This window comes from Acinonyx jubatus, chromosome A1 (genome assembly GCF_027475565.1).
Source record: "Acinonyx jubatus isolate Ajub_Pintada_27869175 chromosome A1, VMU_Ajub_asm_v1.0, whole genome shotgun sequence".
NCBI lineage: Eukaryota > Metazoa > Chordata > Mammalia > Carnivora > Felidae > Acinonyx > Acinonyx jubatus.
This window is the reverse complement of record NC_069380.1, coordinates 166,609,607-166,627,877: the sequence shown is the minus strand read 5'-3', so window position 1 is coordinate 166,627,877 and position 18,271 is coordinate 166,609,607. Positions and strand designations below refer to the sequence as shown.

The 18,271-nt window shown below is 33.7% G+C and overlaps 1 protein-coding gene across 4 annotated transcripts in view; it reads right to left on the bottom strand.

Moving 5' to 3' along the window:
• FER (FER tyrosine kinase) overlaps positions 1 to 18,271 on the bottom strand; it is a 433,226-nt gene that overhangs the window by 316,725 nt on the left and 98,230 nt on the right. For all 4 annotated transcript variants that reach the window (XM_027036479.2, XM_027036470.2, XM_053225532.1 and 1 more), the window contains 3 exons: positions 17,681 to 17,818; positions 16,761 to 16,880; positions 1,257 to 1,379 (listed from right to left, as the gene is read on the bottom strand). In XM_027036479.2, coding sequence (XP_026892280.2) covers positions 1,257 to 1,379; positions 16,761 to 16,880; positions 17,681 to 17,818 — 381 coding nt within the window. The remainder of the gene's footprint in view (positions 1 to 1,256; positions 1,380 to 16,760; positions 16,881 to 17,680; positions 17,819 to 18,271) is intronic.

The following is an 18,271-nucleotide window of genomic DNA, read 5'->3' as shown; positions in this document are numbered from 1 at the left end:
CGACTCTTGGTTTCGGCTCAGGTCATGGTTTGTGGGGTTCAAGTGCTAACAGCACAGAGCCTGCCTGGGATTCTTTCTTTCCCTCTCTCTCTGCCCCTCCCCATACATGCACACACATGCACTCTCTCTCTAAATAAACAAAAATTAAAAAAAAATAAACAAAAATTGGATCCAATTGAGAAGAAAAGGTAAACCTAATATAAAAAATGATGAAAAATTTCTGAGAAAGTATGAGAAGACATGATACAAAAAGAGGCACAAGAAATAGACTTGAGAAAAGGAACAGTTCCTCTATGGAAGTAAGCACAGAGAATGGGTACAAACGCAGCAGATATGGATATCTAGTCACAGAAAAGAAGGGAGTTGCCACCTGATGATTCTAATTTTTTTCTGTAATGTAGAAGATATCCAACTGCTGACAATGATGGGTGGAGATAAGAGGATCAGAGACTTGAAAGAAGTGGAGAATATTTTAGAAGTTATGTAGAAAGTGCAACTATAGACCAGAGAAATTCGACACATCATAATTTCCTTGAGAATCTTGATAAACCAACCCAGTTATGAGAGTATGATAGCAAGAAATGTATATACTCTAGTCAGGAGTAGAGAGTAGAGACACCATACCAGTAACACCTGTTGGAGATGCAAGCAATAACCAAAGCCAGATTATAAATTTTAAGTTATAGATCAAAATTTAAACTTTAAAATGGTAGAAAATGTAATTATTGAAATCATTGAAAACAACAGTATCCACAGACAAGTAAAGTAAGAGGATCCAGGAGGATATTTACAGATCCAGAAATCAGCAAGAAACAACAGTAAGACAAAACAGCATAGCAAGTCTCAGAAGGATTTTTATAAGTGAAGCAGATTGCTGTTTTCTAATAAGTTTGTTTCCTTCTAACACAGGGGAAGTCAATTTCTAGAGAACATTGACCTGCCTCTTTCTGAACCAGGAATTCACAGTGAATCTGGTGGACACTGATGAGAGGAATAAAGACAACTTTTAACAGGATTTTTCAGAAAATAGTTCAAATTGGTAAAATATTGAGATATTTGATCAGGACACTACATTGACAACACCCAGAATCATTTTTCCAGAGTCCTATAAAGTAACTCAGTTATACAAAGTTTTGTACTTAAAATGAAATGTCAGCTTCTATAAATTTTATGTTCATAATACCATGTAACTGAAGCGTTCTGTAAAATTACATCAGTTAAGTTTTCTTCCTTCAAATTATTTTTGTTTTACGTACTCAGACTTCTTTTCGTAGGTCTTAGAAGATTCTTCAATTCTCTTCTCTAGCTCCAGGACAGCCTCTTCCTTGTTTAAAAGCATCTGCTGTGTCTGCATAAGTTCTTCTGCTAAGGTTTTCAACCTAGAATGATCAGTTTCCTCATTATTAGTCAATACATTATACTCACTTTATACAAACACACTAAACATTCATACATCTAAGGTGGTGATGTCCAAAGCAGTAGCCACATGCAATTTAATGTAAAGTAAATTAAAGTAAAATTTCAGTTTCTTGGTTGCATTAATCATATTTCAAGTGCTAAACAGACACATGTGGCTAGTGGCAGGCAACCTTACTGGACAGTGAAGAAAAGACTATTTCAGTAATCACAAGTAGTACTCTTGGACAGTCTGAGAGTCTTAGTCATTAATAAAAAAGGGAAACAGAAACAGAAAATTTAAAAAGAAGAAAGGATTGGGGCACCTGGTGACTCAGTCGGTTAAGTGTCCGACCTCAGCTCAGGTCATGATCTCACGGTTCGGGAGTTTGAGCCCTGCATTGGGCTCCCTGCTGTCAGAGCAGAGCCCGCTTTGGATCCTCTGTCCCCCGTCTCTGTACCCCTCCCTAGCTCATGCTATCTCAAAAATGAATAAACATTAAAAATAATAATAAATAATAAAAAGAAAAAAAGGATTTAAGTAAATAAACACCGATAATGTTTCAGGAAGAGTGTAGTGAAAAGACCATGGTTTTTATTTTCAGACAAACATTTATTTACATTCTGGCTGTGCCACTTTTTAGAGATGCTGAGCAAGTTGCATAAGCTCATTAAATCTATTTTCTCACTTGTAATCTGAGGGCAGGAATACCTGCTTCAAAGCATTGTTTTGAGGATCAAATACAGTAATGTATATGTAATGACTGGTACTTAGTAGGCACTGAGTATATGGTATCCAGGATTTCTTGCATGTATTCTCTCATTTACTTCTCACAACAACCAATCAGATAGTATTATCCTTATTTTAAAGAAGAGACAGTGAGGTTTAGCTGAATGGCAATTTAAGTGGATAGTAAGCGATTTCTCTTTTCATACACTATATTAATGCTTTAGGTATACTTTCCATATAGATATTAGCACAACTAAAGAAACAAAATTAATATGAACTTTAGCCCAGATCATTTTTGGTTGCATAAAATGCATTTGGTCCTGAATAGAAATATTTCTACCAAAAAAAACACAGAAAGCTATTGTATCACATTAAAATCTTTATCTTCAGCCTTTTATAGAAAAACATGAAATCCAAAATATACAAAAGAAAATATTAAATAATCCAACTCCACGAAAATGTAAATATGTTGGAAGTTAAAGAGATGATAAAGAAAGTCAAAAGCAAAAGTCAAACTGGGAAGAAATAATTTGCAGTGCAAATTACAAGCAAAAGCCCTCTTAGAAAAAAGGACAACCTAATATGAAAATGGACAAAGAACGTAACTGGAAATACAGGGCTGTCTCCTTTCCTTGTAACAGCTGTATCATCAAGTTAATCACTTCACCTTCCCACCTCAGAATAAGAGAAGTATTTGTGTTGACCACTTTATGTCTCTACTGCAGTTTGTAAAGCACCTTATTCTTGTGTGACAAACAACAGCTCTAGAACCAGACACCCTCACTTTCAATATTCACTCAGCTTTTCTAAACTTCCATTTCCTCCGTTAATAAGATAGGAATCAATTTAACACCTAACTTAAAGAGTTCTTGTGATTCTGTGCATATTTTTAAGTTACTATTACAGAGTTTGAAGCATAACATGTTCTCTATACGTGTAATCTTACATTATTAACCAATTTTATTAGTTTCATTAAAAAAAAACATTTTTCTCAGAAGTAACTTTAAGTTTTGCCTTCCACCTTTAAGAATATTTTGTTAACAGTGGGTGCAAAACAATAATGTTGCTCCCAAGGCAGAGGTAGAATTGAATATATTATAAATAAAACTCAAGAACAGGTTACATTTTTTATTATTTATGCATTATTCCCAATTAAGGGCAAGTAAAATAATGGAATACTGCAAGCACACTACATAAAAAATAGAGAAGCCATGCATAATTAAAAGTTTTTCCCTTCAAAACAATGTTATTTCCAACAATGTTAATTTTTCAGAAATGTGAAAATTTTCAGTTCCATAAGAAATTAATATAAGCTTGTATTTTTTATCATCCTTGGTACAAGAGTAAGTATGTGCATAGGCATACACATAAATATGTACATACATGTTGATTTGATGTGATTTAACAGTAGTAATATCACTACATATCAAAAAGGAAGCAAAAAATGAGAAATTCTATTATTGATTCCTTCATATTTTATCATTTGGACAAGGGAAGACATTTGATTGTGGTGAATATCAGTTTCCCTAGCACTGCCCTCTTTTTACTTTCTATTTTTACTCTGAAACAGGCTAGGAAAGGAGGAAAGAGGTGAAAGCCAGAGTCAATCAGCAAGCTTAAACTACCTTAGACCCCATTCATCATTGGTACCTCTAGCAAGGTACATATATTAAAATCCAAATCTGCTAAGATTTTCTACTTCCTTTAGTAATCATTTTAGCCTCCTGAAAAACATCACCTAATGTTTCAAAGAGAAATTAAATTTGAGGTTTTATATAGGCTAAATTTTTTTAGTACATGTCAGCTCATTTGTGAGAAGAATGGGTTGGTACTTTTGATTTCCCTTCTCCTCAAATTCCTGGTCTGTGCTATAACAATTTTAAACCAGAAAGAAAGAAACCTACCACAGCTTACTAGATTCCCTAAAGAGCTGGAAATGCACTAGAAACTCAAAGGCCTAGAAGAACTAACAACACTTCTGATCCCTGGCAGGTCTGTTCTGTCAGTTAGAATTCACCACCTACTACATTTAGCAATGAAGGCCAGAAGGCCCAAGGAAGAAAGAAAGGAGATAAGAGGAAGGAAATGAGGAGAGCAGAGGGAAGAGAATAATAATATTAGCTGTTTCTACCTTTTCTAGCTCCTGATCATGTCAAGAAATTGGTACCTCTTCTCGAGGCTTTAATTTTTTGACTGCCTTAACATAACTGACCTTTATGAAAAGTCTTTCTAAATTAAAAACAAAACAAAACAAAACTGAGTAAGGTAAGTCTTTGAAGTCAAAACTTCTTAATATTTCTACATATCTAAAGATTCATAGTTGTAAATTCAAAGTGGAAAAGACAAATGATCTTAGAAGAATGGAATTATATGGGGAAACCATTTTCCCTTCTTTACAACCATCCTCCTAAAAAAAACATGGAGTGAAAATCCAGTGAAGAGGAAAACACTCTAGTAATTATACTTTATGAACCGATATCATAATACCTGTTAGGATAGTTTGCAAAGCACTCTTTACCATGATGTCATTGTTATATATGTTTGTATACAAATGCACTAGTAACAGTCCAAATGGCTTATTCTTTACATCTTTAGAGTAAATGTGTTATACTTAAACAACATGACTCAAAACATTTAAATGTCATGACACTGCCTTAAAAAAAAATTCACAAAACTGACATAATACTTAACATTTACTAAATGCCTAATAGCTTCAAGCACTTTATAAGTACTTAAATCCATAACATTTTATAACATCATTATTATCTCCATTTACATATAAGAGACTGAGCCACAGAGATTAAGGATCTTGTCCCAGGTGAAAGAGCTGGTAAGTGGAAAAACATGTCAGAGTCCAGGCAGCTTAGATCCTGAGTGTATGGACTTAACAACTAATATCCTCTGTATTAGTAATTTCACCTCATAAAATTTAGTTAATGTCTATAGTTCAACAAGTACACAAAGATATAAAAACAAAGATATTTGTTGAAGCACTGCTTATAATCACAATAACGAAAGGTGAACTCTCTGTGATGCTAATAACACTTAACCTACAGGCAGCACACTTGCAAGATCTCTTCCCAGAGTCTGCACTTGCTTTTACACTTGTAAGTCACTAGAGTTTTAAGATGTCACACACACACATACGCACCCACCCCAATTTTGTAAGTTTCAGCCTACCAAAATCTGTATCCACCCCTTAGCAAAAAGAAAAAATTAGAAATAAATACCCATCTATAAATAACTACATTAAATAAACCTTATTACATGTAAGCATTAAAACACTGTGCACTATTAATATTTCGTATATATTTTAAAAAGAGGGTAATGCAAAAAAGTATGCATAGAATGAGCCCACTTAAGTCAAGAAAATTTATATACATGTGTATGTCTGTCTCTACAGTCTGGAAAAATACATGACTTTTTTAACCAATTAGCACCAGAAGGTAGAAATGTATCTTTAAAAAGAACTTTGGGGCGCCTGGGTGGCTCAGTCAGTTAGACATCCGACTTCAGCTCAAGTCATGATCTCACGGTCCATGAGTTAGAGCCCCTCATGGGGTCTGGCCTGACAGCTCAGAACCTGGAGCCTGCTTCAGATTCTGTCTCCCTCTCTTTCTGTTCCTCCCCCACTCGCGCACTGGTGCGCACTCTCTCTCTCTCTCTCTCTCAAATAAATAAAATATCAAAAAAAAATGTTTTAAGGAGAGCTTCAATTTTCACTGTACATCCTTTTTGTAAGATTTTATGGATTTTATCATCTGCAAGCATTAGTTAGATAATTTTTAAAGATTTAATGTATTTAACAAAACAAAAGCGAAAAACACTGTAGACAATAACAAATTTTCGGTACTTCTACAATAACTTTTCTATCTTCAAACCATTGGCTATCATTGTCTAAATTTTATAGCACTCTTACAGAGACCTAACTTCCTAAAAAAGTATAAATTATAAATTTCCAACGCTGTCACATTCATTGTGACATTTGGGTTAATTAAAAAAAATAATTGGAAAAGGGGTACAGCTGCCTGAAGTAACTTTTCTGACATCTCTTTTTCCCTGTTACTGCAACATAAATTGAAGAAATAAAACATTTCTTGTGATCTCTTTCTTAAAATATAATTGCAGCAGCATAGAATTTATGAATGACCTTCTATACCATGACACAAAGCTTTATTAGTTTTTCTCAAGATTAAACAGAAGATAGCTCCTAATCAACCAAATGTTAGGAGTTTCTATTAAATATATTAATCTCTTAACCCACAACCTAAACTACCCCCAACCAACAAATCCACCTGCCTTCTTCTGTGTGGCATGTGTCCCTTAATCAAAATATCCTTTTAACATGTCACCAGCTTCCAATATTTTACATATTTCCAAATCTTTTTTTTTAATTTTTTTTTAATGTTTATTTATTTTGAGACAGAGAGAGACAGAGCATGAACGGGGGAGGGGCAGAGAGAGAGGGAGACACAGAATCGGAAGCAGGCTCCAGGCTCTGAGCCATCAGCCCAGAGCCTGATGCGGGGCTCGAACTCACAAACCGTGAGATCGTGACCTGAGCCGAAGTCGGACGCTCAACTGACTGCGCCACCCAGGCGCCCCCCATATTTCCAAATCTTTACCATTCACTCACACAAAAAGTATTCCCCTAACACAACCTAACATAATTGCAATATATGTTCAAAGACCAAAGTTGAGCTAAGACTATACATGAGAACAGCCAAAACCAAAATTGATAAAACCATAGTTCTGCTTGAAACATGGAAGTACTGCAGTATTTATCATTCCACTGATTGACAAGGTTGATTCAAACAGTCTAATGGGTTAAATTGGTGTAATTCCTTACAAGAGTCAGAAAACACTTTCTGTGAAGGTCGGAAAAATAAACATTTTAGGTTTTGCCACCAAGAGGCAAAATTATGGGTATAATGTAGGTATTAACATAACAAAAGAGAAAACAAATATTCACAAATATTTTATTGAAAAATTCAAATTGTAATAATAAATGGGTACAATTTATTGTAACACCAGTGTATTAATATTATTTTGAGGATATTTTGAGGGTAATAATATTTCCCTTCCTTGGGGTTCAAAGTTAGTGCTTATCACCAAACAACTATAAATGTACACTTGTTAAAGCAGATATATAATGAAATTTATTTCATCTTTGAAAGCGTCTTTTCACATTGATGGGTACTGCAAATATCAATATCAATCATAAGCACATGACTTTAATTGAGTACAGTTATTGCTTAGAAGGCATTCATAATATTATATTGCATGCCTTTTAGCATGTCATTATACTGCAGACACCTCACTCGTAACTGAAAGTTAGGTGGAAACTCCTCAATTGCATAGTTTTATGGATTTTTAAAATGCCAAAATACTTGCATAGAGGTCCAAAACTCACTGCTAGAAATGTAGTTTAAGCTTAGAAAATAAAATACACCAGTTTCAAATTTGGTGGGAATGGTAATGCTGCTTCATGTTTTAATGTTTGATGGCAAAAAAATATATATACATAGCCTGACATTACCTGTGATTCAAATAACATTAGTTGTCATCTAAATGACTTGTACTACAGTATAAATTCTGCATACAAGCACTGTGTTACCTTGTAATTTTAGGTTGGATTCATTAGGAAAATATTCAAATCTTTAGCACATGCTAATGTTTCCAAAGCTTTTGGAATTTAGTGCTCAATAACAGTGGTTGAGGGAAATACTAATTATTTAGAAAAATATCAGTCTTGGCTCTGACACAAGAAAACTTTACTACTTCTAAACCACCAAAATTCTCTGCACAGGGCAAGTGGAGATATTCAATTTCAGTTTTTGAAAAAATTCATGGAAGTGATGATGGTCAAGTCCATGAGAGCAAATGAAGGTCATTATTGACATTATTAGTTTAAGAACATATGATTAGAATCAAATATTTTCCATGAAGTACCTGCTAATGAAAAATACAATGAATAACCCTATGATTTGAACACCTAAAATCTTCACAAGCTTTGTAAATTTGCTCAACTAAGCCTCTTCCTGATCCATACATTTTTAACACCACCAGTTGTAACATATCTTAAGACGGTCCACTTCACTTTGTAGTGATTTAGTTTTTTCTCAACTTCTTTGACAATATATATATATATATATATATATATATATATATATATATATATATATTATTTTTTTTTTTTTTTTTTTTTTTTTTGCAGGGATTGGGAGTGGAGAAAAAGTCTCTGGAGTCTATTTATGCAGGGAGAGTGCTAGTTCATTCATGCAGTGTGGATGCTATCTGCTATGGTCAACAGGTTCCTGCTGCACAGAGTTGTCTGCTTTCTCTTCATGTCCTTGGCCTTGTTGTTTCTGGGAGACTTTTGATGGCTTTCTCATAATGGGCTTTCATTCCTTAAATTTTCCAGAATTGGTTACTTTTGCTTGCAACTAAAGAACCATAACTCATTCAGGTCCTATATGCTTATCTTCAGCCATGTTTTGTGGGGAGTGGACTCCTTCAACAAATATGTGGCAGCAGATAGTGAAAACAGAAGAAGCCAGTCCCTGGATCTTCAGTAAACAAGAGAAAGAAGGCACAGAAGGCTGGTGTGAGCCAGGGATATGGTATATATCACTTTCAGAAGATCAGCTTTACCAGTCAGATCTCAGTTACTTGTGAAGTTAGAATTCCATCTCTAGCTTTTCCATTGTCCCACAGGTTGACTGGCTTATGAGTTAGGCATATCTCACAACCAAAGTCCTAGTGGCTAGGACAGATAATTGAAAAAAGACATATTCTTGTCTGTAGTTGATCCACATAGACTATTCATAGAGAGTAATTCTTCAGTAACTTCAAACTTGGCATTGACTCCTCAAGTAAACAAAAACTGAGCAGTTTTGATCATACCTGCTAACTTATCAAGAGACAGGGAAAACCACTTGAAATCATTTATCTTTTTAAATTAACTAGTGATGTAGCTCCCAATATTCTTAATTCTTCAAGCAAATGTTCTTACTGAAAGACTAACAAACAAAAGTTTATTTTAAACAAACAAGTTTATTTTTTCTAGACACATTTCCTATTTCCTATTTCCTTAGTTGCTACAGTGAGACACTATTTCACCACTCACTGGCAAATGACTTTCCTTGCTCTGTTAACAAATGAACCACCCAGAAACTTATTTTGGTTGCATCCTTATTTTCATATTTTTTGAAGAAAGTCTGCTGTAATGAGGTATTCCAATTTAAATTTTCTAATTTTTCTGACTAGTGCTCTCCTGTGAGTTGGGAATACTGAGATAAGTATTTAGACTGGTAATGTCAACATGTATTGTATCATTTCAGCACAGCCATACTGTCATTGCATAATAAACACAATATTTTCCCATCTAGTTCAATAACAAAATAATCCACACTCCAGTGTGGATTTTTATCATCTTATCATGATGACCATTGAGTAATATACAGAATTGTTGAATCACTATATTGCACACCAAAAATTAACATAACACTATATGTTAGCTACACTGGAATTAAAATTTTTTTTAATTTTTTAAATTTTTTAAAAGCATAACACTCAAAATCTGTTCTCCCATTTTTTGTTTTGACATGATAAGCACAAGCTGATAATAAAAAGCCATTAAGGGGTGCCTGGGTGGCTCAGTCGGTTAAGCGTCCGACTTCAGCTCAGGTCACGATCTCATGGTCCGTGAGTTCGAGCCCCGCGTCGGGCTCTGGGCTGATGGCTCAGAGCCTGGAGCCTGCTTCCGATTCTGTGTCTCCCTCTCTCTCTGCCCCTCCCCCATTCATGCTCTGTCTCTCTCTGTCTCAAAAATAAAATAAACGTTAAAAAAAAATTTTTAAAAAAAGCCATTAAAATGCAGTAATACAGCAATATGTGAGGCATTCAAAATGCTATTCAGTTATAACTGTGTCACTGAGATCTGCAGTGCACCAAGGAGTAGTGTGAAGTGATGGGAATACCATATAATGGTCTCTGTCACAAATGCTCAACTCTGCCATTGTAGTAACAAATCACCCATAGACAATAGGTAAATGAATGAGCATGGCTATGTTCCAATAAAACTTTATTTATGTAGTCTGCTGTTTAAATTTCACATAATCTTCATGTGTCACAAAATATAATACTTCTGTTGATTTTTTTAATCATTTAAAAATGTAAACAGTATTCTTAGCTCACAGACTGCGTAAAAGTAAGTAGCAAACAGGATTTGGCCCACAGACTGTAGTTTGCTAATTCATATCCCATAAAATCCCAGGGAATTACTTTTCTACATAGATAATTACCATTCTTCAATTAAGAGATCTTATCTATATCCCATTATAAAAGCTAAACACATTGACTTTAAATTTTGAAAAAATGTACCAGGAAACATGAGGCTTGAGGTTGGGCTTTAGTTCAGAATACAAGAGTATTTAACACAATCTTCTGGAATTCAAATATATTACCTACTGATAGGTAGTAACTCCATTTACCCTGCTTTAAGTTTGCCACAGATCATAAATGGATGCCTCATTTATCTCAAATGCTAAAACCAATGTAATAGACACTTACATAACTTCTTCTAATGTTCAAAATTTTATAGACCTGCCTTCTTCAAGTTATTCTGATGAACTAAAATTACTGAGTTCCAAATTATTCAATTAAATAGTGATTAGATGAGAGGAAATATTTGCATATATAATCTTAAAAAATGGATGATTAAAATCAATAAAGTATAGTTTCTTTTCTAGAATTTGGCAAAGAATAGTGATTCAAAACAGACACAGATGGGGGAAGTGTGATGAAGGGGAAGGAGAGAGGCTGTAAATCACAGAGACAAAGGAAACAACCTCAGTTTGAAGCCTGAAGGTAATACAACCTAAATGCATGTGTGATGGGAAGTGTACAATCTTGGGCATCCAGTGCTAGAAACAATTAGAGGCTGAGGAAGCAGCCCTCCACCATATCCTGATCTACCGTGCAAAAAAATTTCCTATAAGGAAATAAACATATAAATAATTGAATTTAACTCTTCTATATATGCACACCTTTATAAATACAGTTGATACATATAATGAGAGTATGATAAAATGCTTCGTGGCACATATTTAGATGGGTAAATGCAGTAACTTAGTCATTTACTATTATTGCAACATTAGATTTCCATCAAGCCTGAAAAAGGAGCAGGCTGTGACAATGTATAATCTTTTTTGGATATAAATACTAGTTGTGTAATAATCTCAGAACCTCTTACATTTATTTGAGAAAAATCTACATGGTACCATAAATAGGAACCAAGAATATAAATTATTAAATTTATAAGTAAGTTTCTACTAATACAACCAGCAATTTGTATGTTACATTTAGGAATCTAAAACAAAAACAAGATACCCCCCCCCAAAATGAAAGGTATCTTTTTATGAATAGCAAAGTGAGAAATATTACCTTAGGGAAAGGGTATCTATTTGAGCTTCAAATATCTTACAATTCAACACTGATCCAGAAGTATGGCAGAGGAGAAGAAAAAACAGAGTCAAAAAGGAATTCCAGTAATACTATTGTAAAAATGCTAATTTTTCTCCAGTAACACTATACAACTTGAGGAATATAAATTCATTAGAAAGGTTTAACAAAAAGACACTCTTTATATATGAAAGGTACATATTCCAGTACAGCAGCAGTCCTTAGCCATTTTGGGTCATGAAGCCCTCCGAAAATGTGCAAGGACTCACCCCCAGAAAGTATCACACACGTTTCTACACACAATTTTACCAGGTTTATGGCACAGATTTTCAATCCAGTCCACACATTAAATCATCTGGAGAGTTCATAAAAAACCCCAATGCACAGACCTTACTGATTTAATTGCTTTGAGTTAGGTCCCAGGCATCAGTATTTTTTAAAGCTCCTTAAGTGAACCTGACATAAAGCCAGAGATGATGAGATCCACCATTCAAAAACCCCTTGAAATCTCCCCATAAAACCCTTTCATTCACTCATTCATTCAACAAAGATGTTAATTATTTGAAACATCTGACACCTAGCCAAAAATTTTGAAGAGTCCAATAGAAATGTAGTCCAGTTTTTCCTTTGTTTCATAGTCATTACTAGTCAGTAGTCTGGCAGATTGCCAGTATGACTTGCATTATTAGAAAAATTCTTCAGGAATCAAATACTAATGATTCTCACTTCCAAATTAATGGAACCTTCACAAAGGACAAGGTCACCAGACCACTTAAAACAAACATAAAGGAATGCGAAACAAAACAAAATGATTCTGAAGTTTTCCTATACTGTTTCTTATTACAGCTCTTGGATGGGCTCAGGAAAACCACAGAACCCAGGGAAGCACAGGCCATAAAATATTTTCATTTTCAAATAGAGCTTTTGAGAGTATTCTATTCTAAAACTATATAAAGCAACGTGATTCAATGACAAACGTTTAGTGAAAGGATAAGGAACTGACACGATGGGAGGAAAAACAAATAGCTAATATTCTGGAGAGAGTCAGGCTGACCAATAAAACTGCAAAGATGTGAGAAATAAAACCACATTTATTTAACATTACTATAAACATTGGCCTCAACAAGCTTCCCTACTCACCTCATCCATTCACCTCCATTCCAACATATGATCTACATATATACAAGCATATATATGTACTATTTTTTAAATTAATAGATTCATTCTATAAATATTACTCTGTAACTTGTTTTTGCTCTTTATCATATACTTTGAAGATCTTTCCATACAGTCTTATATATATAAACCTATCCTACTCTATTTAAAACATGCATAATATAGAAAAATGGTGGTTATGGTATGGATATACCATAATTCAACTAATCCCTAATGAGTGAATATTTCAGATATTTCCAGTGTTTTGACAAAAAAAAGGGACTGTTTTAAAACCTTTATAGTCCTTGGTCTCTACCCAAATTAATATCATATATACTAAAATGTGATTTCTCAGAAATCCACATTCATATGCAGATATTAAAATCTAACTTTATTGTATGCCTAAAATTAATGTAACACTGTATGTTAACTAGAAGAAAAAATAAAATCTAACCTATGAATTTTGAAATATTTTTGTGTTACTGAATTTAATAATTAATGAAAGTGACATAGTATAACATTTAACATAGTATTCTTTTCATATTTAGGAATTAACAAAAAGTTTTCAGATCTCATGTATTCCATAAAGCCCCTGAAAAACTTAAGCATTGTGCTTGGAGTCCTCAATGCATAAAACCACCCAAGCAATAATTCAAAAACAACAAAAACCAATACAGAGAACTGGCTTTGTGCCAGGGACTAATCTAAGTATTCTACATTTATTCATGCACATGAGCTTTACAACAACACTATGAGTTGGGTACCATTGTTATTACCATTTTATATCTGAGGAAAATGACACACAAAGGGACTAAGTAATCTGCCCAGTTTCACAGAAGTAATAACCCATTCTGTCAGGATTCAAAATAAGGCAACCCACCATGCTATGCTTATATGTATATCTTTGCTTACTTAAAAGCTAAAGTTCTAGAAATACAATTTCTAACTCAAAGGATATGAGCAAGTTGAATTTGGATATATATTGCCAAATTATCCTCCAAAAAGCTTACACCAATTTACATTTCTGCCAAGACTTTGTAAGAGGGCTTATTTCTCCATACCCTACATAAGAGTGGGTATTATCAAATTATTTAATCTTTGCCAGTCTGGTAGGTGAAATACCTTCCTTTTTAAAAATTGATATTTCCTTGAGGCGCTTGGGTGGCTCAGTAGGTTAAATGACCGACTTCAGCTCAGGTCATGATCTCACGATTCGTGGGTTCCAGCCCCCACTCTGCACTGCTACAGCTCAGAGCCCAGAGCCTGCTTTGGATTCTGTGCCTCTCTCTGTCCCTCCTCTGCTCAAGCTCTCTGTCTCTCTCTCAAAATAAATAAATAATCATTTTTATAAAAATAAAAATAAAAATTGATATTTCCTTAATTGTCAAAGGACTATTGGTCATTTGTACTTATTTTTCCAATGCTGTTCATTTGTTTCATTCATTTCTATTGGACATAATATTTCAACACAATCAACAACAAAATTAATAATGCCTCAAGAAAGAAATTAGTTTAACTTTAACCACTAATATTATGGTAAAAATAAAGTGAGACTTTGGATTATATTAAATAGATATGTGTGTGTATGTGAGTATAATATATATATATGTGAGTATAATATATAATATATATATTATATATTCTACTCACATACATACACATATACATATATTTAATGGAAATAACTTAAACCATTTTAACAGTGCCAATAGACACACTGAATAACTCATTCCTGGAATAAAATTCTTGAGAAAAGCTTACTCTTAAACCCCTATCCTGAATTTAGACACTGTTCAATGAAATATAGCTAAAGTTTTGCCTCAGTAAGATGTAAGCAATTAAATCTTCTACTACACAAAAAAAAATCTTCTACCACATTATCAAAGATTTATTATCCTTAATTTATTACATTTTTCTTCATTGCTTCATCACCATAATTAAGAAATAATGATTTATGTGTAGAACTAGTTTTGTTCTCATTACACCCTGAAAAGCAATAAAACAAATTATTATTTAGTCGCAAAATCTCTTATTTTACATAAGCTTATATCAGGTAACTATTTTTAATTTTACCCTATTATACTCCAATATCTCTATGCTCATCCTTCTTGTTTATTAAAATAAGTTGATCAATTTTAGCATAAACACCTTGAAGGTATTAACCCTTGCAACCTGAAATATACAATAAATATATTTTGATGAATAAATGAATACATTTTGGGGGAGCAACAGAATGATGAAAAAAAACAGGAATAATTTATGTCATATTCCTTCACCAGCACAGAAATCAAAAAATGAAATTTGTCACTGCACAAGAATTGAGAAACTTACTATCCATTTTGTGCCATGAACCCAACTCTATTGTTCACAGCAGGGTTTCTCAACCTTGGCACTATTAACATTTCACCCAATAATTCTTTGTTGCAGGAGGCTGTTCTATGCACTGCAGGACATTTAGCAGCATCCATGGCCTCTACCCACTAGCTTTCAGCAGTGCCTTCCCACCTGATAGAGAAAAATGTCTCCAGATATTGTCAAATGTCCCCCGGGGACAGTGAGGACCACTGGTTTAAAGAGAGCTAACATTATAAGAGAATATCTAAATCCAAAATGAGACTCCTGTGAACGACTTCAGAACCTGGGAACAGCTTCAAGAATCCCAATATGGCTGCTTGAAAAATCTCCCTAATGTACTCCCACACCTCCATTCCACTCATCAGCAGTCAATCCACCATAATTTTTAAACCTTCAATTTGTATGGCTGATTCAACAAGAATTTGTTAGTTTCTTCAATCCCATCTGCCTAACTTTAAAATTATTAAACTCCTTTCCAAGACCTAGTTCCAGCGTCCCACACTCAGTTAATTATCTATTACTATTACTGAACTATTACTGAACAATAGAAAGGAGAATGTTTAATTATATTAGATGGGGACTTTTGGCTGTCTTCTGAGGTAAAGTGCCAACAGGTCATATGATATAACTGTCCAATACTGAAGAGAAAATGAGTGCATAATCACTCCTAGCTGTGGTTCTGACTCAAAAGACAAATACATACAGTACTTATCATTAATACAAGTTTCTTTGTGTTGCTGCTAAAACAATCAAGGGATGAGTTAATTATTTAAAAGTAGAATGCCTTGTTTTCTAAATTTAAAAATATGCTATTAATAGCCTCTAATATTTGAAAAGGACTAAAAAACAAATTAAGATTTCTCAAAACTCCTTTAAAATATTAGGCAACAAAACAACAAAATGAAGAAAGAATTTATGTATTTAAAGAAGACATCCCTAAGAGAAAATAACTCAATTAAAAGTCAATTTTTTGTACTAAACACTTCTGATATCTATGAGTCTCTTCTTTAACACTCAACATCCTCATTTCCAAAATAGTTCTGCTAAAAAGTTTTAAGCACTGAATGGGATAGATATAGGCAGATACAGATAGATATAGACACATATATAAATAAGTTTGAAAAGAATGAACCATTATTCCAATATAAGATATCAGCAATAACAGGGCAAATGAATATAACATCACACAGAATTCTCATTTTCAGAATTACCAAAATTAGTGATCAAAATGAATAAAGTTAACATATTTCTCAAAACATTTTTTTCTGACCAAACAACAATCAGTTCTTTTTTTTTTTTTAATGTTTACTTATTTTTGACAGAGAGAGAGAGAGAGAGAGAGAGAGAGAGAGAGAGAGAGAGCGCATGAGCAGGGGAGGGGCAGAGAGAGACGGAGACACAGAATCCGAAGCAGGCTCCAGGCTCCAAGCCGTCAGCACAGAGCCCGATGCGGGGCTCAAACTCAGACCTCGAGATCATGACCTGAGCCGAAGTTGGACGCCCAACCGACTGAGCCACCCAGGCGCCCCAACAATCAGTTCATTTTTAATTTACTTTTCATTATTTGTAAAAAATAAACACTGGAATTTTAAATCTGATAAAGTAAATCTATAAATAATAACACTAATATTTAATCTGATCATCTTTTCTAAATACTTACATTACTTGCAAACTTTCTGCTGTTAAATTATTCCACATAATTTCATTTGCCTGAAGATTTTCATTTTCTTCTAGTAAGGAAATATCAAACTCAATTTCTTGCTCTTTAGCAGCTGTTGTTCTAATAAAACATACCAAATAATTTTGATCAGTATGAATATACTACCATCTTAGTACACATCAAAGGCACAATATATTTTATCCAAAATTATGTTTACAAAGTAGAGCAAATACAAATAGAATAAATCAAATTAAACCCAGGCACCAAGATCTAGTCATGTAATTTCAGCCTTAATTTCCTCATTTGTAGAATATGGCTATTAACCTGTTCATTCCTGTCACAATGGTAATAAGTATGCATGGATAAGTAGTTGATATATCATCATAAATTGAATATACATATAAAGTCATAGCATTATCACTATAGAAATGTTAAAATATATATATAATTTCATGGATTAAATACAGTTTTAAGCAATTATGTAGTAACAACTGACAAATTTTTAAAGATAATTATACAGTGGCGCCTGGGTGGCTCAGTCAGTTAAGCGTCCGACTTAGGCTCCGGTCATGATCTCACGGTCCGTGAATTCAAACCCTGCGCCAGGCTCTGTGCTGACAGCTTGGAACCTGTTTCGGATTCTGTGTCTCCCTCTCTCTCTGCCCTTCCCCAGCTCACATTCTGTCTCTCTCTCTCTCTCTCTCTCTCTCAAAAATAAATAAACATTAAAAAAATTTTAATAAAAATAATTATATAAATTAGTTGTCACTGAGAAAGAACTTTTAAAATAGTTAGAAACAAATTAATCAGTAAATTCTATGTACTAACAATAGAATATCTTATTTCATTAAATACTATATGGTAGAAAAAAATAATATCACAAATAATGAAAGAAGAGTGAAGATATTTTACATACATACCTGTGAACATCTATGAAATTATTGTATTCTGTGCTAGGGTCTATCTGTTCAACTGACATTTTAATCTCTTTATGGACATTCACTATTTCCTCTGTAACAAGACTGGTTATCTGGCTGTATTCATCAAATATACCTTTTCTGAAAACAAAAATAAAATTTTACAACATTTTTAAGTTTTCAAGGGAAACACAGCCCAAAATGAATTCAGAACAATAAACGTAAGAAATGTAACATCAATATTTACAGATGGTGGTTTCACACATCACCTTATTTCATACACCTGAATGGTAAAGTAAAGGGATTATACAAAAGCACAGATTCACAATTTACATTTGATATACCATGATGATAGCAAACAATCTAGAATAAGGCATTACTTTTTCCAACATGTATTTGACATGCTCAAAATGTAAGGTCAGTGTTGATGAGTTTCTATATCTAAATGCTGTCATAGAAATGTTCAATTCCATTACATGGAACCATGGATCAATTCCTATCTCTTCAACGTTTCTTTCCAGTAGCTGCTACTTCCTCAAATGCCCTATCCCTTGGTTCTTCTCTTGCTCCTGGGCCTCTGCTCTTTTCTGTGTC